A 27,458-nucleotide genomic window follows, 5' to 3' on the forward strand; every position below is an offset into this window, starting at 1 on the left:
ATCCAAGCTGACACAGAAAATGTAACCATCACAGACAGCAAAGAAGACATCAACCCAAGGAGAGGCCAACAGTGAGATAATACTGGAGGTGGAAGAGGCTTGGACCATGATAAGCTTATTTTCACATGCTGGAGGAGATCCCAGCAGAGATGTTCTATTAAGAGCAGAGCACGTGGAGAGGAGATCTCCTCTAAAGAAAGCTCAGCCCTGGTCCCCAGGGCCAGAGTGATTCAGCCAGGATTACAGTCTGGGGTGTTGGAGGAGGGTGGGGGTAGGCCTCCCATTGTGAGATCCAGGTAGAATGCTCAGCTCAGACTGACCCCAGCCTTGGCTGATCTTCGACTCCATCCTCACCCTGACTCTCCTGTCAAGCATGAGCGCTCTGGCTTATACCAAGATGTCACCACCTCCTCCTGTTCAAGAGCAGATACTCACAGAGCCAGTGGAGGTCACAAGGACATGGCCCCACTCAGCTGCCAAGTTCAGACCTGCAAATTTCTTAGTAGATGGCTCTAAAAGGGGGAAGTGCTATAAGGACTCAGAGATCTGCGTTCTTAGAAGCTGATAAGGAATGCAGTCTTGGGTTCTTGAAGGACAATAGGAAAATTCAAGAATCCAGAGAATAATGGGCACAGGAGGGGCACCGCAGGGGAATTTGGAATAGGGGAGCTGAGTTAACAGAAATGGAAACTCCAACCTGTAGGGAGCCGAGTACCTGGACAAGGGAGCCCCTGGGCCAGCCGCCAGAGAAAGGCTCTGAGTGCCTGGAGCCAGAAGAAAGCATCGCCGGGTGTCCAGGTGTCCAAGACAGAATGTCTCCAAGAGGAGGTTGACAACTAAATCCAAGATCCCGAGGAAAGGGCACCCACTCTAGGAAGGAAGGTGACGAGTTTTCATTCAACAGATGTTCACTGGTCATCTACCTTCACGGTACCTGGGCCTTTGCTGGATGCTGGTGAGTCACACAGTCCTTGCCCTCGATGTGAAGTGAGTGAAACAGGCTAAGGAGCTAACTGCATAGGCCCAGGCAAGTGCTGTGACAGAGGACATGTCTGTGGGGGTAGCCTAGAGAGCGGCGATGGGGAAGCTCCACAGGGGAGGCACCTTGAGAGGAACGCTGGCTGGACAGGGAAGGGGTGGAACATTCCAGGCTACAGGGGGCTGGCACATAGGCCTGTAGGCTTGGAGAGCTGAGCCTGTTAGAGCAGAGAGAGCACGGAGGAGGTGCAGCCTCTGACCTCACAATACCCAGGCCCACTGGGCCAGCCTTGCAACTTGCAAACTCTGGTGCCCTCCTCCAGCCCGGGCGAGGCCCGAGGCCCTGGGCAGCCTCCAGGTGCAGCGCCCTCCTGAGGGCCGCACCCTTCCCGCTGCCCTGGGGCATGTCTCTACTCACCAATTATGAGGGGCTTCGGCATCAGATCGAGAGGCTGGTGCGGGAAAATGAGGAACTGAAGAAGCTGGTGCGGCTCATTCGGGAGAATTACGAGCTCAAGTCAGCGATCAAGACACAGGCGGGTGGCCTGGGCATCAGCGGGTTCAGCAGTGGGCTCAGTGAGGCGGCGGCCAGCGCTTCTCCACACCAGGGTAACTGCAAGAGGCCTGAGTTCAAGAAAAGCAGGGAGGGAAGGGTGAGACCGCAACCATAAGGGAGGGAGTCTGTGTGTTCAGGTCTGGGGAGAAGGGCGTAGACAGCAACAAACATGGGGTCAGCAGGCCCCCTGGTGAGGGGAGGCGAGGACACAGGACAGTCAAGATAAAAGGACAAAACTAGGTACCAGCCCCATTCGCCTGACAGCAGGAACCCTTGTCCAAACCCTCCCCTCAGGTGAACTTGCAAGCAGCTCCACAGATTGAATTTTCCAGCCCTGAAATCCAAACATGCTGCCCCACGGGACCCGACACAGCACCCACCCTCAGCTTCTCCACCTCGCCCCTCCACCCTCCCCTCCGCCCCTCCCTCAGTACCCCAGGCCTCTCCCCTGTTCCTCTCCACTCCGAGGAGAGCAGAAGGCAACTAGCCACCTGAGTCTAAAAGCCAAGGAGAGAAACCAGAACCGAAGCTTGAGGTTTGAAATCACTAACGCGTGATACCCCTGGGGCTGGAGAGGGTGTTGAGAGTGGGATGAGACAGAAAAACTGGCAAAGAAGTTAGAGGCGTTTGCAGAAAAGCAGTTAAAGTGATGACCTTCAGGGTTAGGCCTGGAGCTTAGGGACTGGGCCAGGAGGGTGTTTAGAGGCCAGGAAGCCAGAGAGGCTGCACAGTTGAGTGTGGGGATGGCAAAAAGGGATGCACCAAGAGAACAGAAAGCTGTGGGCATGGAGTGGCTGGTATTGAAGCAATCAGAGGGAGACCTGCCCAGGGTGTGGCCATAGGCTGTCACAGCATGCTGGTGAGGAGGTGACGAAATGCCTTCACATTTGTTATATCCACATCCTCTCTGTCTCTACAACGTCCTTCCTGTCCTGGATAAGGCTGTGTGCCTCCTTCCCAGGAGCACTTCTGCACCCACACTTGGTGTCCACGCACCCCTGTGGAGACCCCACTCCATCAAAGGCCCTGTTCCTTGCCATCCTGCTGCCCCCACCTCCACTCTGCTCATCAACAGGTGTGAAGCCAGCCTCCTTCACTGAAAGAGGACTCTGCTCTTTCAGTCTCTACTGCTTAAGGCTCTATAGCTCTGCAGCGGACCTTGACACTCCGCTGTTCTAGAAAGGTCACAGGTGGCTTCCTAGGTGCCGCATCCTTCTCAAACTCTGTGTGCCACTTGGTTATTTGGCTACGAGGTATGTGTGGTCTTAGCTCTCTGACCAAGGATCGAAATCGAACTCATGTCCCCTGCATTGGAAGGCAAAGTCTTAACCATTGGACTGCCAGGGAAGTCGCTGCATGGCACTTGGGACTGATAACCCTTCTCTTTCTGAGTTCCAAGGACACCTTCAGTGGGGTCATCCTACCCGGTCTCAGCTCCTAGGCTAGTTCAGGCCCTGCCCTCCAGCCAGCCTGCCCACCTGGGCTTTTCCCTATTCACTAGAAGTGGTAATCAGGCCAAGGAATCCCTGGAACTCAGCTCACTCTAAACTAGGCATGCTTCTGATTAAGAACTTGACCTTTTGACCTGAGGCTACTCCCCCTCAGGTCTGGGCTCCTTCCCCTACAGTCCAGTACCAGTTGGAAGCTGCCTCCCCCTGCTTTCTGCCCACTGGGTTTCCCACCTCCCAGCCTCGCTGTGGTCTGGAACTGGGCTTCACAGTCCTCCCTTACTGGTCACAAGCACAAAGTTCCCTCTCCTCTGAAAGGGTCTACCATCCATGATTCCGAGACAACAGACAGGGCAACAAAAATGATATGCTCGGGGAGATACAATATTTAAGAAATGTTGCACTTCAATAGAATGGGAAAGACTAGAGATCTCTTCAAGAAAATTAGAGATACCAAGGGAATATTTCATGCAAAGATGGCCACAATAAAGGACAGAAATGGTATGGACCTGACAGAAGCAGAAGATATTAAGAAGAGGTGGCAAGAATACACAGTAGAACTATACAAAAAAAGATCTTCATGACCCAGATAATCACCATGGTGTGAGCACTCACCTAGAGCCAGACATCCTGGAATGCGAACTCAAGTGGGCCTTAGGAAGCTTCACTACGAACAAAGCTGGTGGAGGTGATGGAATTCCAGTTGAACTATTTCAAATCCTAAAAGATGATGTTTTGAAAGTGCTGCACTCAATATGCCAGCAAATTTGGAAAACTCAGCAGTGGCCACAGGACTGGAAAAGTCCTGCTTTTCATTCCAATCCCAAAGAAAGGCAATGCCAAAGAATGCTCAAACTACCACACAATTGCATTCATCTCACACGCTAGCAAAGTAATGCTCAAAATTCTCCAAGCCAGGCTTCAACAGTACGTGAACCGTGAACTTCCAGATGTTCAAGCTGGTTTCAGAAAAGGCAGAGGAACCAGATATCAAATTGCCAACATGCACTGGATTATCGAACAAGCAAGAGAGTTTCAGAAAAACATCTATTTCTGCTTTATTGACTATTTCAAAGCCTTTGACTGTGTGGATCACAGCAACCTGTGGAAATTCTTAAACAGATGGGAATACCAGACCACCTGATCTGCCTCCTGAAAAATCTGTATGCAGGTCAAGAAGCAACAGTTAGAACTGGACGTGGAACAACAGACTGGTTCCAAATTGCGGAAGGAGTACGTCAAGGCTGTATATTGTCACCCTGCTTATTTAACTTATATACAGAGTACATCACAAGAAATACTGGACTGGATGAAGCACAAGCTAGAATCAAGATTACCAAGAGAAATATCAGTAACCTCAGATACGCAGATGATACAACACTTATGGCAGAAAGCGAAGAAGAACTAAAGAGCCTCTTGATGAAAGTGAAAGAGGAAGTGAAAAAGTTGGCTTAAAATTCAACATTCAGAAAACTAAGATCATGGCATCTGGTCCCATCACTTCATGGCAAATAGATGGGGAAACAATTGAAACAGTGACAGACTTTATTTTCTTGGGTTCCAAAATCACTGCAGATGGTGATTGCAGCCATGAAATTAAAAGACGTTTACTCCTTGGAAGAAAAGTTATGACCAACCTAGAAAGTGAAAGAAAGAAAGTGAAGTCGCTCAATCGTGTCCGACTCTTTACGACCCTATGGACTGTAGCCTACCAGGCTCCTTCGCCCATGGGAATTTACAGGCAAGAGTACTGGCGTGGGTTGCCATTTCCTTCTCCAGGGGATCTTCCCAACCCAGGGATCAAACCCGGGTCTCCTACATTATAGGCAGACGCTTTACTGTCTGAGCCACGAGGGAAGTCCTATGACCAACCTAGATAGCATATTAAAAAGCAGAGACATTACTTTGCCAACAAAGGTCCATCTAGTCAAAGCTTTGGTTTTTCCAGTAGTCGTGTATGGATGTGAGAGTTGGACTATAAAGAAAGCTGAGCACTGAAGAATTGATGCTTTTGAATTGTAGTGTTGGAGAAGACTCTTGAGAGTCTGTTGGACAGCAAGGAGATCCAATCAGTCCATCCTAAAGGAAATCAGTCCTGAATATTCATTGGAAGGACTAATGCTGAAGCTGAAACGCCAATACTTTGGCCACCTGAAGCGGAGAACTGACTCATTTGAAAAGACTCTGATGCTGGGAAAGATTGAAGGCAGGAGGAGAAGGGGACGACAGAGGATGAGAAGGTTGGATGGCATCACCAGCTCAATGGACATGAGTCTGAGTAAGCTCCCAGAGTTGGTGATGGACAGGGAAGCCTGGCATACTGCAGTCCGTGGGGGTCACAAAGAGTTGGACACAACTGAGCAACTGAACTGAACTGAACACTTTAAGAAATTAGCCTGTGATTCGCAACTCCCAAGCTAACCAAGCAAGCCTTCTTCTTTTAGGTTTTGTTCTTGAGAGAATTGTTGGACCACTTCTGCTCTCCCAACCCTGAAGGGTCAAGCTTGGAGGGTTAGGAAAAGATTTCTGGTGATGAGCCCAGACAGCTGGCCCTGAAGGGGGAAAGGGACATTCCAGGAGGAGGAACAGTCTGTGCAAAGGCCTGGGCCAAAGGTTGCAGGAGTGAGAAACAGATTGTGCTGTTAAAGCCTGTGGTGTGTTCATGTTGTTTAGTGTGTGAGTGTGGGTATGGAGTGGGGTGTGTGTGACATGTGAACATGGTGTTAGTGTGTATGACCTGTGAGTGTATAGTGTGATATATGTGTGGAGTGTGTGGTATAGGTGGGTAAGCAACTAGTATGTATAGTATGTGCGCCTTGGGAGTGTGTGTTGTACAAGTATGAAAAAAGGTGTGTGTGTGTGAATGTGTGAGTGCAGTATGCGTGGTATATGTGAGTGTCTTGAGTTGCTATGTTTATAGTATGTGGATAATCATGTACTTTGATAGAATAGAATAGTATGTGTAAGTACGTTTGTGAATGTGTGTTTTAGTGTGGGACATGTATGAGTGTGTGGTGTGTGGGTATTAGAGTGTGTTTATGTTATGTGTGCTAGTGTGAGGTATGTGTGCTAATGTGAGGTATGTGTGTACTGCTTGCATTTGTGAGTGTACATGAGGGACTTGGGGTCAGTTAGAGGTGCTGATGGAGTTAGATGCCAGCAGCGCTCAGATACCGAGGACTGCGAATGACATACTGAGGAGCTTGGACTTAATCCCAAAGGCAATGAGCAGACACTGGTGGGTTCCTACAAGGAGTAATCATATTTATGCTTCCGAAAGACCATTCCCGCTGCTGTGGGGAAATGGAGTCAAGGGAGATGAGAGTAAGGTAGGAAAATGGATTAGACTGCGGCTCTTGAGTCATTCAGGTAGGAGATGATGGTGTGAACTAGCGGTGGAGAGAGACTGATTCAAGTGACTTAGTAAGAAAATGAACAGCTCAGATGTGAGGAATGAGAGTCCAGAATGTGTCTGTTGCTCTGGCTGAGGGGACTGAGGGCATCACTTCCTGGAACCGCAGAGCCCTCCATTCCCACAGCAGCCAGGGCAGATCTCTGCAGCTGCCTCAGCGGATCTTCGGCCGCTCACCTCCCCACCCTGCCTGTTCCCCCTGCCCGTTCCTTGTGCTTGGCCTTCCTCATAGAGTCAGGCTCTTAGTCTCAATATGCTCTTATGAACTTGATCTTTGATTCCTCTTTCTGGGCCTACTCTTCTCTTTCCTTACTCTTGTGCACAGCACGACCTCCTAAACCCTCCAGTCTAGTCCTCTGACCCTTCTCCCATTAGGAGGAACACAGGATGTCAGCTTGGGCTTGTGGGTGCTCACATCATGTGTGCCAGGCCCCTCATGGTGCAGGACAGAGCCCAGGTGGGAAGAGAAGGGGTGTAGGATGAGGCCCAGGGGCCAGGGGGTGGCTCTCCCCAGGCCACCACATTCTGGCACAGAACCCCAGGGAGTACAAGAGTCCTATCAAATCTGACCTTCCAGGTTGTCACAGAGCTTTATTTTTCAGGTAAGCAGGTAGAACATAATTTAATAGTTTGTTAGCTTGATTGATAACTTTTAACTATATTGACATATCATATATAAGCCTCCACTAGTGCTCTCAGTAAGGGTGAGCCTGGGAGAAGGAAATCCAATCTTGGAAGAAGAGAATAAGTTGTATTTTGCTCTAAGATATTCTCATGACAGCCACCTGCAGCATCTAGGAGGGAGTGGAGATATGAGCCTGAGGCTCAAAGGAGAAATCAGGGCTAGAGAGAAAAGATCCAAGAGTCCTTGATAACTGAAGTCACAGGAGTGGTTGAGACTATTTGCGAAGAGAGAGGAACAGTAAGAAGAGGTTGTGAGAACAAGTCTTGAGTCAGGACAGGTAGAGAAGCTGGCAAAGGAGCATTCAGACAGACAAGGGAAACCTCGAAAATGTAATGTCACCACTATGCCAAGAGACAGCTTCAAAGGGGACAGAATTGTCAACAGTATAAAGGCTGCCTGAGAGGTCAAGCAAGAAAAGTGCTAATGGTTTGGCATTATTAACCTTGACTAGAGTGACTTCAACCCCACTGTAAGTAGGAAAGGCCCACCAAGTGAGGTGAAGAGTGAATGAGAAAATGGAGAGAATAGTTTCCTCAGGCAGGTAGCTGTCTTTTCCCACTTTTCAAAAGGCCTTTTACCAGCCCTGCTCCACACAAACTCCATCCCCCTCCCCCTAATCCGGAGCTTTCACTAACCAAAGGTCTTTACCTTGTCACCTGGTCAGGGCCTCCTTCCTCACCTCAGGAACTGTGTTCTTGTCGTCCCCCCATCAAGACCCATCCTCCCCCAAGTCCCAATTTCCTACCTTGGGCCTAATACTACCCCATCCCCCCACTCCAACCCTACACCCCACCCCTGACCCAACACCCCACCCTAGGGATTTAACCCGCCCAGCTCCACCCCTAGTGGGAAGCCATCCTTCCCTCAGGAACTGCCTTCCTTTTGGAACCCTTGTCTCCCTTCAGAACCAGCCCCCTCAGGACTCGTCCTCCCTCGGAATTCACCTCCCCTCAGAACCCTCACCCCTCTCAGGACCCACCCGCCATCAGAATCTCCCCGTTCAGAATCCTTCTCCCTCAGAATCCTCCCCCCTCAGAACTTCCCTTCTCAGGACCCACCCATTCAGAACCCCCCCACCCCTCTCAGGACCCCAGCTCACCCTCAGCCCTTGCCTCCCTTTCGGGACCTCTGCCCCCACCTCAGAACCCGCTGCCTCTCAGGATCTGTCAATACCTTCCTCTCTTTCGTCCTCCCGCCCTCTGGCCCTCTGAACCTTGGCTCTGGCAGCCCTTGCTCACTGGTCATTTGGGCCTCCCGGGGTTCGGCCTTAAGCAATTCTTTACCTCCTAGACTCTCTGGCCCCGCCTCCAGGGCAGCCCCGGGACGATAGCTCCGCCCACAGGCCCCGCCCCTCGAGCTGACCTCTTACCCTGGCTCCGCCCCTACGCTCGCGCCCCGCCCCGTCAGGGCCCACGAGGGCGCCCAACCCTCTCCGGGCACCCAGCTGGACCTCTGCCACCTCGACTGTCCCACGTCTCCGTCCCCATGAGGACTGGGATCTCGGTGGCCCGGCCGCCCTTACCCGGGTGTGGGCCCGGCCGGGTCCTCGTGGGACCGGCATTCTCGAGCGGGAGGCAGGTTCCGAGGCCTTCGAAGCCGCGGGCGGTGGGCAGGCCTGGGAGCAATGGCTGCGGAGGCTCAGCCGCCCAGAGCCTGAGGCCGACTGGGGAGAAGACGCTTGGACTCGGCCGAGAGCATATGGCGGCCACGTGCTGACAGACGCGATGAGGGGCAGGAGACCCGAGTAGGAAACACTGTAAACTGCATTGGTAAATATAAGACATTTGCTTTAAAACAAACAAACAAACAAAAAAACACTTTAATTATCCGATGTAACAAACAAAGCTTCCTGAACCCTAAATAATTCTTATGTATAAAATAAATAAGTGCAGTGAATCTAAGCTCTCTTTTAAGTTTTTAATACTGTATGTAGTAATATGGGACTTCCCTGGTGGCTCAGCGGTAAAGAACCCACCTGCCAAATGGAGATGTGTCTTCTATCCCTGGGTCAGGAAGATCCCCTGGAGAAGGAAATGGCAACACACTCCAGTATTCTTGCTTGGGAAATCCCATGGACAGAGGAGCCTGGCAGGCTATAGTCCAGTGGGACTGCAAAAGAATCAGATACAAATTAATTAAACAATAACAACATGTAGTAAAGTACCTAGAAACATTTCGACTCACAAATCTAAATCAGTAAAACGTAAATTATAATAAGATTAAAACAATCAATCACCTGCACCTTTTGCTTGAGAATACAAAACTGTAGGACTGAAATCCATTAAACCAAGGCTTATCTGGGATCCTGGACTTCCCTGGTGGCTCAGAGGTTAAAGCGTCTGCCTCCAATGTGGGAAGACCTAGGTTCGATCCCTGGGTCGGTAAGATCCCCTGGAGAAGGAAATGGCAAACCACTCCAGTATTCTTGCCTGGAGAATCCCATGGACGTAGGAGCCTGGTAGGCTACAGTCCACGGGGTCGCAAAGAGTCGGACACGACTGAGCGACTTCCCTTCCCTTATCTGGGATCCAGGACACTGTTGGCTCCGGACACTCCTGTTCATGGGAATTCCCCTGTAGTCTTGTGGTGAGGACTCTGTGCTTTCAAGTGTCCCCACCCCCCAGCCAAAATTTTAACAGGCCGCTCCTGAGATTCTCGTTACTGACCGTTATGGGTCAAAAACCTGTGGACACTGTGTCCACGACTGAGGCCACAACAGTCTTGGCTCCAAGCAGTGGACACACTCTCCCCCAGGAGCTGTACCCACAGAGCGTGCAGTGCCATCCAGGGATGCACTTAAATTGGCCCCTGAACCTTGCTTGTGTCTTTACTGCAACCCTAAATGCCTCCAATGAGTCTTTTTGTTAATAACAATTTTCAGTTCAGTTCAGTGGCTCAGTCGTGTCTGACTCTTTGCAACCCCATGGACTGCAGCATGCCGGGCTTCCCTGGCCATCACCAACTCCCAGAGCTTGCTCAAACTCATGTCAGTGATGCCATCCAACCATCTCATCCTCTCTTGGACCCTTCTCTTGCCTTCAATCTTTCCCAGCATCAGGGTCTTTTCAAATGAGTCAGTTTTTCCCATCAGGTGGCCAAAGTATTGGAGCTTCAGCTTCAGCTTTAGTCCTTCCAATGAATATTCAGGACTGATTTCCTTGAGGATGGACTGGTTGGATCTCCTTGCAGTCCAAGGGACTCTCAAGAGTCTTCTCCAACACCATAGTTCAAAAGCATCAATTCTTTGGCGCTCAGTGTTCTTTATGGTCCAACTTTCACATTCATACATGACTACTGGAAAAACCAGAGCTTTGACTAGACTGACATTTATCTGCAAAGCAGTATCTCTGCTTTTTAATACACTACAAAGGTTTGTCATAGCTTTTCTTCCTAGGAGCAAGCATCTTTTAATTTCATGGCTGCAGTCACCATCTGCAGTGATTTTGGAGCCCAAGAAAATAAAGTCTGTCACTGTTTCCATTGTTTCCCCATCTATTTCCCATGAAGTGATGGGACCAGATGTCATGATTTTCATTTTTTGAATGTTGAGTTTTAAGCCAGTTTTTTCACTCTCCTCTTTCACTTTCATCAAGAGTCTCTTCAGTTCCTCTTCACTTTCTGCCATAAGGGTGGTGTCACTTGCATATCTGAGGTTATTGATATTTCTCCCAGCAATCTTGATTCTAGTTTGTGCTTCATCAAGCCAGGCATTTTGAATTATGTACTCTGCATATAGGGCTTCCCTTGCTGCTAAGCTGGTAAAGAATCCACCTGCAGTTCAGGAAACCTGGGTTTGATCCCTGGGTTGAGAAGATCCCCTGGAGAAGGGAAAGGCTACCTACTTCAGTATTCTGGCCTGGAGAATTCCATGGACTGCATACTCCATGGGGTCGCAAAGAGTTGGAAACAACTGAGCAACTTTCATTCACTCACTCACTCTGCATATAAGTTAAATAAGCGGGGTGACAATATACAACCTTGATGTACTCCTTTCCCAATTTGGAACCAGTCTGTTGTTCCATGTCCAGCTCTACCTGTTGCTTCATGACTTGCATACAGATGTCTCAAGAGGCAGGTCAGGTGGTCTGGTATTCCCATCTCTTTCAGAATTTTCCACAGTTTATTGTGATCCACACAGTCAAAGGCTTTGGCAGTCAATGAAGCAGAAGTAGATGGTTTTCTGGAACTCTCTTGCTTTTTCTATGATCCAACAGATGTTGGCAATTTGATCTCTGGTTCCTCTGCCTTTTCTAAATCCAGCTTGAACATCTGGAAGTTCTTGGTTCAAGTACCGTTGAAGCCTTGCTTGGAGAATTTTGAGCATTACTAGCGTGTGAGATGAGTGCAATTGTGCAGTAGTTTGAACATTTTTTGGCATTGTCTTTCTTTCGGATTGTAATGAAGTCTGAACCCTTCCAGTCTTGTAGCCACTGCTGAGTTTTCCAAATTTGCTGGCATATTGAGTGCAGCACTTTCACAGAATCATTTAGGATTTGAAATAGCTCAACTGGAATTCCATCACCTCCACTAGCTTTGTTCATGGTGATGCTTCCTAAGGCCCACTTGACCACATTCCAGGATGTCTGGCTCTAGGTGAGTGATCACATCATTGTGGTTATCCGGGTCATGAAGATCTTTTTTGTATAGTTCTTCTGTGTATTCTTGCTACCTCTTCTTAATATCTTCTGCTTCTGTCAGGTCCATACCATTTCTGTCCTTTATTGTGCCCATCTTTGCATGAAATATTCCCTTGGTGTCTCTAATTTTCTTGAAGAGATCTCTAGTCTTTCCCATTCTATTGGTTTCCTCTATTTCTTTGCATTCATTGCTGATGAAGTGTTTCTCATCTCTCCCTGCTAGTCTTTGGAACTCTGCATTCAGATAGGTATATCTTTCATTTTCTCCTTTGCCTTTCACTTCTCTTCTTTTCTCAGCTATTTGTAAGACCTCCTCAGACAACCATTTTACCTTTTTGTATTTCTTTTTCTTGGGGATGGTCTTGATCACTGCCTCCTAAACAATGTCATGAACCTCTGTCCATAGTTCTTCAGGCACTCTGTCTATCAGATCTAATCCCTTGAATCTATTTCTCACTTCTACTGTATAATCATAAGGGATTTAATTTAGGTCATACATGAATGGTGTAGTGGTTTGCCCACTTTCTTCAATTTAATTCTGAATTTGGCAATAAGTAGTTCATTATCTGAGCCACAGTCAGCTCCTGGTCTTGTTTTTGCTGACTGTATAGAGCTTCTCCATCTTTGGCTGCAAAGAATATGATCAATCTGATTTCAGTATTGACCATCTGATGTCCATGTGTAGAGTCGTCTCTTGTGTTGTTGGAAGAGGCTGTTTGCTATGACCAGTGCGTTCTCTTGGCAAAATTCTGTTAGCCTTTGCCCTGCTTCATTCTGTACTCCAAGGCCAAATTTGCCTGTTACTCCTCTCTTAATAGCAATTTTATTAAGATATAATTCACGAGACTTCCTTGGTGGTCCAAAGGTTAAGACTTTGCGTTTCCAATGCAGGGGGCACAGGTTCAATCCTTGGTCAGGGAACTAAGATTCCTCATGCCACAAGGCAAGGCCAATAAACAAACAAAGATATAATTCACATACATACCATACAACTCACCCATTTAAAGTGTACAATTTAATATTTTTGATATATGCACAGATATGTACAAATACCACCATAATCAGTTTTAGAACTCTTTCATCACCCCCAAAAAGAAATCCTTTGGCAATCACATTCCTACCACTCAATCATCCTGAGCTCTAAGCAACCACTAATTTACTCACTGCTATCATGGATTTGTTTGTTCTGGACATTCCATATAAGTGGATTCATATATAAGTGGCTTTTATGGCTGACTCCTTTCATTTAGCATAATGTTTTCAAGGTTTATCCATGTTGTAGCATGAATCAGTACTTCTAGGTGGGAGATGGGGGAAGTTGTTTTTATGGATGAATAATATTCCATTAATGGATGTACCACATTCGTTTATCCATTCATCAGTTATGGACTTTTGTTTCCTCCTTTTGGCTATTATGAATAATGATGCTGTAAGCCTTCACAACTCGCAAAGAGTTGGACACGACTGAGCGACTGAACTGAACTGAACTGAAGCCTTCACATACAAGTTTTTGTGTGCATAAGTTTCCATTTCTCTTGACTATATATCCGGGAGTGAATTTGCTGTGTCCTATATAACTCTACATTTAGCTTTTTGAGGAACTGCCAGGTTGTTTTCCAGTGGAGCTGCATGATTTTACATAGCCACCAGCAATGTAGGAGCATTTCTGTTCCTCCACATCCTGCCAGTACTTATTTTCTGACTTTTTGATTACAGCCATCTTAGTGGGTTTGAAGTGGTATATCATTCTGATGTTAATTTGCATTTCCCTGATGACTAATGGGTTGAGCAACTTTTCATGTATTTACTGGCCATTTTCATATCGTCCTTGAGAAATGTCTGTTCAGATCTTTGGTCCATTTTTAAATTGGACTATTTGGTTTTTATTATTGAGTTGTAAGAGTTCTTTATATAATCTGGATATAAGTCCCTTATCAAATATATGATTTGGAAATACTTTCTCCCATTTTGTCTTTTCAGTTTTTTGATAATGTGCTTTAAAACACAGAAGCTTTTAATTTTGATGAAATCCAGCTTTTAGTTTTATTTATCTTTACTATTGTTTCCTTCATTTCTTTTTCATTTATTTCTGCTCAGATCTTTATGATTTCTTTCCTTCTACTAATTTTGGGGGTTTTTTTGTTCTTCTTTTTCCAGTTGTTTTAATAGATAATAGGTTGTCTATTCAATGTTTTTCTTGTTTCTTGAGGTAGGATTGTATTGCTATAAACTTCCCTCTAAGAACTGCTTTTGCTGCATCCCATAGGTTTTGAGTTGTTGTGTTTTCATTGTCATTTGTTTCTAGAAATTTTTTGATTTCCCTTTTAATTTCTTCAGTAACCTGGTGGTTATTTAGAAATGTGTTGTTTAATCTCCATGTGTTTGTGTTTCTTACTGTTTTTTTCTTGTAATTGATATCTAGTCTCATATCCTTGTGGTTGGGGAAGATGCTTAATATGATTTCAATTTTCTTAAATTTACTGAGGTTTGATTTGTGACCCAAGATGTGGTCTATCCTGGAGAATGTTCCATGTGCATTTGAGAAGAAGGTGTATTCTTCCGCCTTTGGATAGAATGTCCTGAAGATATCAATGAGATCCATTGCATCTAATGTATCATTTAAGACTTGTGTTTCCTTATTAATTTTATGTTTTGATGATTTGTCCATTGGTGTGAGTGGGGTGTTAAAGTCTCCTACTATTCTTGTGTTACTGTCAGTTTCTCCTTTTATGTCTGTTAGTGTTTGTCTTATATATTGAGGTGCTCCTATGTTGGGTACATAGTTATTTACAATTGTTATGTCTTCCTCTTGAATTGATACCTTGATCATTATGTAGTGTCCTTCCGTATCTCTTGTAATATTCTTTAAGGTCTATTTTTTCTGATATGAGGATTGCCACTCCAGCTTTCTTTAGCTTCCCATTTGCATGGAATATATTTTTCCATCCTCTCACTTTCTAAACTGACCCTTTTTTAAATCTCAGGTTTCATCTGTGCTCATATATAATCATCAGAGAAGGCAACGGCACCCCACTCCAGTACTCTTGCCTAGAAAATCCCATGGACGGAGGAGCCTGGTAGGCTGCAGTCCATGGGGTCGCTAAGAGTCGGACACGACTGAGCGACTTCACTTTCACTTTTCACTTTCATGCATTGGAGGAGGGAATGGCAACCCACTCCAGTGTTCTTGCGTGGAGAATCCCAGGGATGGGGGAGCCTGATGGGCTGCTGTCTATGGGGTCGCACAGAGTCGGACACGACTGAAGCGACTTAGCAGCAGCAGCAGCAGCGTATATAATCATATTCTTCATATTTATTGAACACTTCCTGTGGCCCAAGCACTGTTCCAGGCACAGGGAAACAGCAGCACACAAAAAAAGCCCTGCTTTCATGGAGTTTCCATGCAATTTGAGGGAACCAGGACAAACCAGCAACTTGATGTAGAGTGTCTTAGAGCAAGATAAGTGCCAAGAAGGAAGTCAGGAGAGGGGAAGGAGCAGGTGGCCTGGAGGAACCTGGCATTTCTGGATGGAACACCTCCCTGAGAAGGTCTCACGTGAGGGATGAGTGGCAGTGTGGGGCCAACCATGCACACAGGAAGAGCAGTCCAGGCAGAAATGAGTGAGTGAAAGTTTCTCAGTAGTGTCCAATTCTTTGCATCCCCATGGACTATACAGTCCATGGAATTCTCCAGGCCAGAATACTGGATTGGGTAGACATTCCCTTCTCCAGGGGATCTTCACAACCCAGGAATCAAACCCAGGTCTCCCGCATTGTAGGCAGATTGCAATGGGACCAGCCAACACAAAGACAGAGGCAAGGGCGTGGTGGGGGAGTCAGTGAGATGGTCTCAGAGACCATGAGGACCTGGCAGTGCAGAGACTGTCTTCTCTCCCGAGTCCTGGAGATGCTGCCTGAGTCATCCAGAGCCTAGGCTCCTGGAAGAGGAGATAGGCTGAGAAGGACAGACACTCAGCTCGGATCTCTATGCACTGTCACCTCTGCCCTACTGCTGCCCAGTCCCTCACACACTTCCTCCCCATGGGCTCTTCCCTTTGGGCCATAAGCTTTACCGTCTCCTCAACCCTAAAGCAAAAATTCCAAAAAGTCAAAACAAGAAATCATCAAAGACTGCTGGATTCTGAAATTGTAATTTATTTGTTTGAAAAAAATAACAAAACTTAAAATATTTGGCAGGACATCCTGGTGGTGTAGCAGCAATGTACAACTCCCAGGACTTCTAAGGGAACATCAGATGTTCTAAGGGGTCTTAAAGCAGAGAGGCTTGGCAATGTGCATTGAGAACCTGTAAAATGTCTGTTTTCAGGGGGAGAAAAATAACAAAAATTAATATAGTAGCATTTTTGTCACTGGGAAAACTGGAATCAATAGAATCCCCCAACTGAAATCAGCTCGATAAATAATGGCATGTACACAAGATGGAAACCACTGTGGCCACAATAAGCACTGTTTTCCAAGAATGACACAGCTGGAGAGAGCATCTCCCAGAGGCAGGGCACATAAGGACACAGGGACATACAGTCACTACACACGTGTGCGTGGCCTGGGAGCCAGGAACCGCTGGCTTCACCTTTTTTTAAAGGGCTGAGAGAAAAATCAAAGGAGAGGACTATTTCACAACATAGGAGAAGTCCATGAAATTCAAATATTAGCATTCATGAATTTTTGCCGCCACGGATCCACATCCATTTGTTTCCACGTTGTCCATGGCTGCTTTCAAGCGGCAATGACAGAGCTGCTACAGCAGGAGTGGCCAGGAAGGCTGGAGCTCTGTAGACAGCTCCTCATTGAGGGGTCTTCCAGCCCCTGACCCACACAGACACATGGAGAAGGTCCTCACAGCTCCTTACAGAGGGGTCTGCCAGTCTCTGATCCCATAACCATGCAGAGAACGTCTTCAAGGCCACACACACAGAGCTTTGCGATATGACGCACTGTGGGGTGACAGGTCAACCAGTGGTTTTCATCGCTTTTTGACTTTTCTGTATTTCCATTCTTTCCCTATAATAAGCATGTTCTGCTTTTTTAATTTTTATAATGTGGAAGCTTTCCATCAAACTGCACCCTCACAGAAACCTTTCCTGTGCCCTCCCCAGGGGACTTCTCCCTCAAACAGCGGTCACTCGGCCATTCCAGGGCAATCTCCTCAGGAACCAAGGGCAAACAGGCCCCCAGGCCACATGCAGGGGTGGGAGCAGCAGGCCCTCCTGTACCCGCATCCCCTGTGACAGGTAGGCAGGGGCCAGGCACACCCTGGGCTCCAGCCACTTCAAGCTCCGGCCCCCTGAGGGTGTCTCATGTTGTGAGGCTCGGCTGTCCTTAGGAGGACAGTGGTCAGGAGTCCCAGGCCCACCTCTCTCCACCAGGGCACAGAGGGGTCAGCTTGGCCACCTGTGTGTTCAGACCGTCCCCTCTTCAGCGAGGGGTGAGCAGCTCAGGGCAGTGGTCCGTCTGAGGGGCAGGTAGCATGGAAGGTCCTGGCAGCAGGGGCAGGCGTTTAGGGAGGTGATCCTGGGAGGAAGCAGGTGCCCTCAGAGGACAGAGACGAGGAGCCAGACCCTCGCGTGGGATCCGCCTAGAGGTGAGGCTCAGAGAGAGTTGGTCAGCTCGTCAGAGGCAGATGGGCCTCGTGGGCCAGGCCCTGCCACAGTGGGAGAGAGCCTGGTGTCTCAGTGCTTTCTCTGTGTCCCCTAGGTGTCTTCCTGCCCCCGTCCCCGGCACCAGCAAATGGACCCGTCCTGGAAGAAGTGGGGATTGTGGCTCTGGCACCCCTGGCCAACGTGCTAAACAGCCCGCAGCCCAGCTCCATGGCAGGCCCCATCGTGAGCCCCCTGGCAGGCCCTCTCAACACGCTGCTGCCCGGCCCGGGGCCCATCTCCCAGAGCAGCCCACTCACCAGCCTCCTGAGCAGCCACCTGGCCAGCCCCCTGGCAGTGCCCCAAGTGGGCACACCAGCCAACTCCCTGGGCCGGCCCTCCACCGGCTCCCTGACGCCCAGCAGCCCCCTGGCGGGCCCCGTGGCAGTGTCCTCAGGGGGCACACCGGCCAGCTCCCTGGGCCTGCCCTCCACTGGTCCCCTGATGCCCCCTATGACAGGCTCAGGGGTCCTCTCCCTGAGCAGCCCCCTGCTCACCTCCATGGCCGCCCCTCTAGGCGTCTCTCAGAACGTTCTGGCCAACCCCACGAATAATCTGGTGCTGTCAGAGGCCCCACAAGTGCAGCTGGCAGAGCAGCTCCGAGGATATCCCCCGGGACCCCACCCCTCGGCTGGCGGGGGACCTGCTGCCACCTCCAAAGGTAACAGATGCGAGGACGGGGGGGTGGGCCCTGCCAGGCCAGTCCCTGGTCCGGCCTGGCTCTAATCTGCCTCTTCTTCTTTCTACCCCTCCCACACATCACTAGTCCCACTCTCCACTGAGCACCCCCAGCCAACCCAGGAGCCGGAGCCCCTTGGCATGACATTTGTGGGTGCACCCATCCAGACCTCCACCCCTGTTGGTGCCCTGGGCACTCCGGGCCCCGTGACAGCCTTCAGCTATGGCACCTCAGATGCCCAGACACAACCTGACGGCCCCCAGGGACAAGTGGTCCCTGCCTCTCTCCCTGTCTTGACTGCCTCCAACATCGCCATCCTTGCCTCTGCCCCTACCCCCACCCCCCCAGCGACCACCAGCTACACCCCCTCAAGCATGCCGCACCCCTCTGCCAGGACTCACCACTCCCCATCCCGGCCCTCGCCCACCCCCCACTCCCCTCTGCGCAACCCCCACTGCTCCCTGCGAACCTCGTCCTCCCCAGCTTCAGTCACCGACACCCATGGTCCACGCAACCCAGAGCAGTCTCAGAAGAGCATCCTGGAGTTGGAGCGGAAGCTAGCCCACCGCAAGAGCAGCAAGTTCCCCAACAGCTCTCAAGGTCAGCGCGAGGCTGGGGTCCCCTCCGCTGCCCACGGAGACCTCCCAGGCACCCCCTGGGCTGCTGACCACAGCCACTGACCACTCTGTCCGCCCCTGTTGTCCCCAGAATCAAAGCAGCTGGCCTGGGAGAGGCTGGTGGGGGAGATCGCCTTCCAGCTGGACCGCAGGATCCTGTCCAGCATCTTCCCTGAGCGTGTGAGGCTCTATGGCTTCACAGTCTCCAACATTCCGGAGAAGATCATCCAGGTGTGTCCTGCCCGTCCCACCTGGCCACCGGAGGGCCCGCCCACCACTGCAGGGATGAGGAGCTTGCTGGCTCTCAAGGGGCTTCTGGGGGCCAGCCAGACAGAGCACAGCAGAATCTGAGGGCGCCCAGGACGCAGGAAGCCCAGTGCTCAGTCCAGTGGCCAGCACGTGTCCAGGGTGCCCAGCTGCAGGGGCCTGTGTCCCAGCCCCATGGGAGGCCTTCCCAGAGGGCAGAGCAGCAAGGGCCCCGCAGGGTCAGATGTGCGCTCCTGGCCTTTTCACTGCCGTGGCCTCTGGACCTCCGAGCCCCGCTCCCAAGGGCCCTTCCCCAGGCTGGCAGAACTGAGAACTCAGCCTTCTTCCCCGCGGGGTCTGAGTCCTCAAGAGTCACGGGTGGACACCGAGGAGGCCGGTTTCAGAGCCTCTGAGCAGCTGGCGGCCTGGTGGCCATTAAGGCTGGGCTAATTCCAGTGCATTCCCAGCCTGCCGTCCACTGAGCCCGCTACCCATGAGGGACGCGGAGGACGGTGCTTCCCAAAGGCATCTGGGCACTTCTCCTTGCCGCCACCGTTTACTAGGCGCTAACGAATGGGAGCCTGGCGGGGTGGGGCGTGGGCTGGACACCTTTGGTCCCTGCCCCCCAAGATGAGCTAAGGCGCGCCCTTCCCCACCGACTCGCCCATAGGGGGCGCGGGGGTGGGGCGCTGGTGGGCGTGGCAGCCTCTGCCTCTCAGCCTTCATCCGCGGGGACTGAGGCTTCTGTGCCCCTTCCTCTCGCGCCGTCCTCCTCCGTGGATGAGCTGTGGGCTTCAGTCTGAGTGGGCAGAAATGACCTTCGGTTATAGTGGGCTCATCAGTTCCCCGGGGTTGCACTTGCCTTCTCTGTTTGTTAAGGTGTCCTTCGGTTAGGTTTTTAATTTTCCTGTGGCCAGAATTATCTGCCTTTTTATTTTTCTGTAGTTCTCAAGTCTTATTTAAGGTGTTTAAGGCTGGAGCTGCCATCCCGGCCTCAGTTCCCTCCTCCAGTCCACATGTGTGGGCTCTGGGTCCTCCCGTCCAGCCTTGCCAGGAGAGGATGTCCTAATCCTGTGGCAGAGGGACCCTGGGCATCCTTCTTCCAGACTGTAGTAGTTCCTCTCGGCCCTTTGCTCTTCAATGTGAATTTCAGGGTCTGTCAAGTTCCAAGAAAAACCTATTTCAAAGGTTTAGGTTTTCATTGGTTTACAAGTTGAGCTGGGGATTTCCCATCTTTGCCCTGTGGGTTATCCCTGTGTTGCTGATGTCAGCAAGGCCCACTATGACGACCTTTGACCTGTCTTGGTCAAGGAAACACCTGGAGTAACAGGCAAATTTGGCCTTGGAGTACAGAATGAAGCAAGGCAAAGGCTAATAGAGTTTTGCCAAGAGAACGCACTGGTCATAGCAAACAACCTCTTCCAACAACACAAGAGAAGACTCTACACATGGACATCACCAGATGGTCAACACCGAAGTCAGATTGATTATTTTCTTTGCAGCCAAAGATGGAGAAGCTCTATAAAGTCAGCAAAAACAAGACCAGGAGCTGACTGTGGCTCAGATAATGAACTGCTTATTGCCAAATTCAGACTTAAATTGAAGAAAGTGGGCAAACCACTAGACCATTCAGGTATGACCTAAATCAAATCGCTTATGATACAGTGGAAGTGAGAAATAGATTTAAGGGACTAGATCTGATAGACAGAGTGCCTGATGAACTATGGACGGAGGTTCGTGACATTGTACAGGAGGCAGGGATCAAGACCATCCCCAAGAAAAAGAAATGCAAAAAAGCAAAATGGCTGTCTGAGGAGGCATTACAAATAGCTGAGAAAAGAAGAGAAGTGAAAAGCAAAGGAGAAAAAGAAAGATATTCCCATCTGAATGCAGAGGTCCAAAGAGTAGCAAGGAGAGATAAGAAAGCCTTCCTCGGTGATGAATGCAAAGAAATAGAGGAAAACAATAGAATGGAAAAGACTAGAGCTCTCTTCAAGAAAATTAAACATACCAAGGGAACATTTCATGCAAAGATGGGCACAATAAAGAACAGAAAAGATAGGGACCTAACAGAAGCAGAAGATATTAAGAAGAGCTGGCAAGGATACACAGAAGAACTATACAAAAAAGATCTTCATGACCCAGACAATCATGATGGTGTGATCACTCACCTAGAGCCAGACATCCTCGAATGTGAAGTCAAGTGGGCCTTAGGAAGCATCACTATGAACAAAGCTAGTGGAGGTGATGGAATTCCAGTTGAACTATTTCAAAATCGTAAAAGATGATGCTGTGAAAGTGCTACACTCAATATGTCAGCAAATTTGGAAAACTCAGCAGTGGCCACAGGACTGGAAAAGTCCTGCTTTTCATTCCAGTCCCAAGAAAGGCAATGCCAAAGAATGCTCAGACTACCACACAATTGCACTCATCTCACACGCTAGCAAAGTAATGCTCAAAATTCTCTAAGCCAGGCTTCAGCAATATGTGAACCGTGAACTTCCAGATGTTCAAGCTGGTTTTAGAAAAGGCAGAGGAACCAGAGATCAAATTGCCAACATCACTGGATCATCGAAAAAGCAAGAGAGTTCCAGAAAAAAATCTATTTCTGCTTTATTGACTATGCCAAAGCCTTTGACTGTGTGAATCACAATAAACTGTGGAAAAAACTGAAAGAGATGGGAATACCAGGCCACCTTACCTGCCTCTTGAGAAACCTGTATGTAGGTCAGGAAGCAACAGTTAGAAATGGACATGGAACAACAGACTGGTTCTAAATAGGAAAAGGAGTACATCAAGGCTGTATATTGTCACTCTGCTTATTTAATTTATATGCAGAGTACATCATGAGAAATGCTGGGCTGGATGAAGCACAAGCTAGAATCAAGATTGCCGGGAGAAATATCAATAACCTCAGATATGCAGATGACACCACACTTATAGCAAAAAATGAAGAACTAAAGAGCCTCTTGATGAAAGTGAAAGAGGAGAGTGAAAAAGTTGGCTTTAAACTCAACATTCAGAAAACTAAGATCATGGCATCTGGTCCCATCACTTCATGGCAGATAGATGGGGAATCAGTGGAAACAGTGGCTGACTTTATTATCTTGGGCTCCAAAATCACTGCAAATGGTGATTGCAGCCATGAAATTAAATGATGCTTACTCCTTGGAAGGAAAATTATGACCAACCTAGACAGCATGTTAAAAAGCTGACATTACTTTGCCAACAAAGGTCCATCTAGTCAAGGCTATGGTTTTTCCAGTGGTCATGTATGGATGTGAGAGTTGGACTATAAAGAAAGCTGAACACCAAAGAATTGATGCTTTTGAACTGTGGTGTTGGAGAAGACTCTTGAGAGTCCCTTGGACTGCAAGGAGATCCAACCGGTCTATCTTAAAGGAGATCAGTCCTGAAAGGACTGATGTTGAAGCTGAAACTCCAATACTTTGTCCACCTGATGCGAAGAACTGACTCATTTGAAAAGACCCTGATGCTGGGAAAGATTGAGGGCAGAAGGAGAAGGAGACGACAGAGGATGAGATGGTTGGATGCATCACCGACTCGATGAACATGAGTTTGGGTAAACTCCTGGAGCTGGTGATGGACAGGGAGGCCTGGCGTGTTGCGATTCATGCGGTTGTAAAGAGTCGGACACGACTGAGCGACTGAACTGAACTGACCTGTCTTGGAAGCTGTCTGTGGCTCAGATCATGAACTCCTTATTGCCAAACTCAGACTTAAATTGAAGAAAGTAGGGAAAACCACTAGACCATTGAGGGATGACCTAAATCAAACCCCTTATGATTATACAGTAGAAGTGAGAAATAGATTCAAGGTATTAGATCTGATAGAGTGTCTAAAGAACTATGGACAGAGGTTTGTAACACTGTACAGGAGCCAGGGATCAATACCATCCCCAAGAAAAAGAAATGAAAAAGGCTAAATGGTTCTGAGGAGGTCTTACAAATAGCTGAGAAAAGAAGCAAAAGGCAAAGGAAAAAAGGAAAGATATACCCATCTGAATGCAGAGGTCCAAAGAGTAGCAAGGATAGATAAGAAAGCTTTCCTCAGCAATGAATGCAAAGAAATAGAGGAAAACAATAGAATGGGAAAGACTAGAGATCGCTTCAAGAAAATTAGAGATACCAAAGGAACGTTTCATGCAAAGATGGGCACAATAAAGGACAGAAACGGTATGGACCTAACAGAAGCAGAAGATATTAAGAAGAGGTAGCAAGAATACACAGAAGAACTATACAAAAAAGATCTTCATGACCCTGATAACCATGATGGTGTGATCACTCACCTGGAGCCAGACATCCTGGAGTGCAAAGTCAAGTGGGCCTTAGGAAACATCACCGTGAACAAAGCTAGTGGAGGTGATGCAATTCCAGCTGAGCTATTTCAAATCCTAAAAGATGATGCTGTGAAAGTGCTGCACTTGATATGCCAGCAAATCTGGAAAACTCAGCAGTGGCCACAGGACTGGAAGGTCAGTTTTCATTCCAATCCCAAAGAAAGGCAATACCAAAGAATGTTCAAACTACCACACAATTGCACTCGTCTCACACACTAGCAAAGTAGTGCTAAAATTCAAGCAAGGCTTCAACGGTTCGTGAACCAAGCACTTCAAGATGTTCAAGCTGGATTTAGAAAAGGCAGAAGAACCAGAGATCAAATTGCGAACATCCATCAGATCATACAAAAAGCAAGAGAATTCCAGAAAAACATCTACTTCTGCTTCATTGACTAGGCTAAAGCCTTTGACTGTGTGGATCACAACAAACTGTGGAACATTCTTAAAGAGATGGGAATACCAGACCACCTGCCTGCCTCCTGAGTAATCTGTATGCAGGTCAAGAAGCAACAGTTAGAACTGGACATGGAACAATGGACTGGTTCCAAATTGGGAAAGGAGTAAGTCAAGGCTGTATATTGTCACCCTGCTTATTTAACATATGTGCAGAGTACATCATGAGAAATGCTGGGCTGGATGAAGCAGAAGCTGGAATCAAGATTGCCGGGAGAAATATCAATAACCTCAGGCATGCAGATGATACCACCCTTGTGGCAGAAAGCAAAGAGGAACTAAAGAGCTTCCTGATGAAAGTGAAAGGAGAGTGAAAAAGCTGGCTTCAGTTCAGTTCAGTTGCTGAGCTGTGTCCAACTCTTTGGGACCCCATGGACTGCAGCTTCCCTGTCCGTCACCAACTCTTGGAGCTAGCTCAAAGCTGGCTTAAAACTCAACATTCAAAAAAGGAAGATCATGGTATCCAGTCCCATCACTTCATGGAAAATAGATGGGGAAACAATGGCAACAGTGACAGACTTTATTTTCTTGGGCTCCAAAATCACTGCAGATGGTGACTGCAGCCATGAAATTAAAAGATGCTTGCTCCTTGGAAGAAAAGTTATGACCAACCTAGACAGCATATGAAAAAGTCAAGATATTACTTTGCTGACAAATTTGTGAATAGTCAAAGCTATGGTTTTTCCAGTAGTCATATATGGATGTGAGTTGGACCATAAAGAAGGCTGATTGCTGAAGAATTGATGCTTTTGAACTATGGTGTTGGAGAAGACTCTTGAGAGTCCCTTGGACTGCAAGGAGGTCAAACCAGTCAATCGTAAAGGAAATCAGTCCTGAATATTCACTGGAAGGACTGATACTGAAGCTGAAGCTCCAACACTTTGGCCACCTGACTCAAAGAACCAACTCATTGGAAAAGACCCTGATGCTGGGAAAGATAGAAGGTGGGAGGAGAAGGGGACGACAGAGGATAAGATGGTTGGATGGCATCACCGACTCAATGGACATGAGTTTCAGCAAGCTCTGGGAGATGGTGATGGACAGGGAAGGCTGGTGTGCTGCAGTCCATGGAGTCACAAAGAATTAGACTTGACTGAGCAACTGAACTTAACTGAACTGTCCTGGACTGCAGCCACCACTCCTGCTGTGTCATGGGTGCAGGTGTGATGGCTATTCAAAAATGGGCACATGACACAGAGAAGCACAATATTTATGTCTCTAAAATGCTGCATCTGATATCTAGTTGGCAAAGATTACATTAAATTGTAAGGTAAAGTCTAGTTGCCCATGTAGACATCAAACTGTGGAAAGAGGTTTTTAGTTGTTTGAAACTGCCCATTTAAATGGAAATAAGCTCGACCTTCAGACGCCTGGGCTGTGCAAGTCCTCCCCTTCCCCACCACTCTTCACCCTGCCTGATGTTACTGCTTATACTGGGCAATTTCAGTCACAGCTGTAAATGGCAACTCTCCAGAGAAGAAGCAAGAAGAGGAGGTAGAATGTAAGGCAATTTATCAGTGTTTAAGAAAGTCAGTACTTCCGCCAATACTCCAACACTCCAGCCTCCACCTTGCTGGCCTCCGGCAGATGGAGCCAGATGAAACCCAGGTCAGGAAAACAGGCCTGTCCCAGTGTTGCAAGGTGGCTCAGGGTTGCCCCTGCCAGAGGTCAGAGGTCGCTTTGGCTGAACCCTAACATGAGCCTGGTGCTCCGCTCACACGACCATCCAGGGAGGGGCAGACGGAACTAACTGGAGAAGGCGATGCTTGAGCGGACTGGGCGACCCTAGCAGGTGGTGTCTAGGGAACCAGGGGCAGAGGGTGAGCAGGGCCAAATGGGAGCCTTTTGGGTCAGCCCTGGACCTGGAGCTGGAGCAGCGGGAACCACACAGGGGCTCTGTGGCCAAGCCAACTCCATGCACTGCCAACCCACTGTTTCTTGGGCCCGGGGGCAGCGGCACCAGTGACAGGTACAGAATTTGCAGGACCACGTGCACAGGAAAACACAGCACTCCTTGTTCAAAAATTAAGAACCTCGAGATTGCTTCAGCAGAACTTCAAGCTGAGGGCACCAGAAGGCCGTGGAGGGAGGGGCTGGGAGGGGGGTGCAGGGCTGGCCTGGGAGGGACAAAGTAGGTGAAGATGGACCCCAGGCCCAGACACCAGAGCCGGCAGCCAAGTGACAGCAGACCTCAGTGCTGGGGCTCAGGGCCTTGGCTCTGGGCCTGGGGTTGTCAGCACATCATGAGGGCTGGAAGGGACCCCCACAGGGTGGGGGCACAGAGTGCTAAGGATGGGGTGTTGGGACAGGGGGGCCTGGAGAAAAGCCTGAGAGGTAGGAGGGCCGGACCCAGGAGGAGGCCTGGGAAAGACCCTGGGAGGCGTCTTCCTGATCAGGCAACCCTGGGGGTTTTGAGAGGTCCCCTGGTGTCTCGTCACCAGCAGCCACGCCCTCCATCCTCTGCTGCTTGTGGCCCCAGCTCAGTCCGGTTCCAGGTGGTGGATGGAGCCAGTGCTGGGGCCGCTGGAACCTCTGTGCTCAGCCTCAGCCCATAGGGTTCCCCCCACCCTGGACCCCTCGAGGCGCCTCGGCCAGGTCCTCCAGGACACCTCCTTGCAGGGCCCGCCCTCCGATCGTGATCCTGGTGGAACCACACCCCTGCAGCCTCCTTCACCCCCACATGCTTGCCTGCTCATGGCCCAGGGTGGAGCCAAGGGTCCCTGACCGCTGCTGTCCCCTCAGGCCTCCCTGAACCCCACTGACCACAAGCTGGATGAGGAGCTGTGCCAGACGCTCACGCAGCGCTATGTGAGCATCATGAACCGGTTGCAGAGCCTGGGCTACAATGGGCGGGTGCACCCGGCACTGACGGAGCAGCTGGTGAATGCCTACGGCATCCTGCGGGAGCGGCCAGAGCTGGCCGCGTCTGAGGGCGGCTCCTACACAGTGGACTTCCTGCAGCGCGTGCTGGTGGAGACTGTGCACCCCAGCATGCTCACCGACGCACTGCTGCTGCTCTCTTGCCTCAGCCAGCTGGCCCAGGACGACGGCAAGCCCATGTTCATCTGGTGACACCACCATTAAAGCTCCCCTCGGCCACTGGCCGCTGGGCCCAGGCACGTACTCCTGGCTGCTGCCACCTCCTCTGGGGCCCTTCCGTCCTGTCTGCCCTGAGGGCTCCTGCCCCTCGGGCCCCCGGAGAGAGCCCCAAGACCAAAGTTTGACAGCTGTCTTGCTGAGAGGGTGTTCCAGAGGCCCCACACCTCCCCTCACATGGCCTGAGGCCTGGAGTGGCCAGAGCAGGAAGCGAGAAGGAGCCGAGCTGGCAGGTGGTGTGCGCACAGCCCTGGCCACCTGCTGGCGGCCGGGGTGAGGCCTGGGCCCAGACCGGAAGGCAGAGTGGGCTCCAGAGGAGGCTGTAGGCACAGGAGTGCCTCCCTCTGCACTAGGCAGGGACAAGGAGAGTGGAGACATGACTTCTGGACCCTCATCAAGGGCAGGGGGACATTAAAGGGAGGGGAGCCAGGAGAGAGGCTCACTCACACCTGGGCACTGGGCAGCCCAGGGAGGTGGGGGCCCTGCAAGGCCAAAGGCTCCCGCAGGAAGGGACTAGACTGGGAGAATCAGAGCTGGGAGGGCAGCTCCCCTCTACTGAAGGGGTGCGGCTGAGCAGCACATGCTGCAAGGAGAGCAGAACAGGAGAGCTGGAGTGGGGTGGGGTAGGAGGGGA

General features: G+C 49.5%; 1 protein-coding gene across 9 annotated transcripts; it reads left to right on the forward strand.

Moving 5' to 3' along the window:
* The first annotated feature begins 333 nt into the window (after positions 1-333).
* On the forward strand, positions 334-26,851 carry SPATC1 (spermatogenesis and centriole associated 1). Of its 9 annotated transcripts, none has more exons than XM_081497200.1 (6): positions 1,300-1,587; positions 16,834-16,968; positions 17,432-18,034; positions 18,140-18,652; positions 18,761-18,900; positions 26,471-26,851. In XM_081497200.1, exons 1-6 carry the CDS (start codon positions 1,383-1,385, stop codon positions 26,798-26,800), a joined length of 1,926 nt encoding a protein of 641 aa, XP_081353326.1. In that variant the 5' UTR covers positions 1,300-1,382; the 3' UTR covers positions 26,801-26,851. The 9 variants fall into 9 exon arrangements, with proteins under 9 accessions (XP_081353331.1, XP_081353326.1, XP_081353329.1 ...); XM_081497203.1 differs by having other exon boundaries at positions 18,536-18,652; XM_081497206.1 differs by lacking the exon at positions 1,300-1,587 and adding an exon at positions 8,464-8,848.
* Positions 26,852-27,458: the final 607 nt, after the last annotated feature.

Source organism: Giraffa tippelskirchi, chromosome 6 (genome assembly GCF_054371585.1).
Source record: "Giraffa tippelskirchi isolate mGirTip1 chromosome 6, T2T-mGirTip1v1.2.pri, whole genome shotgun sequence".
Classification (NCBI taxonomy): domain Eukaryota; kingdom Metazoa; phylum Chordata; class Mammalia; order Artiodactyla; family Giraffidae; genus Giraffa; species Giraffa tippelskirchi.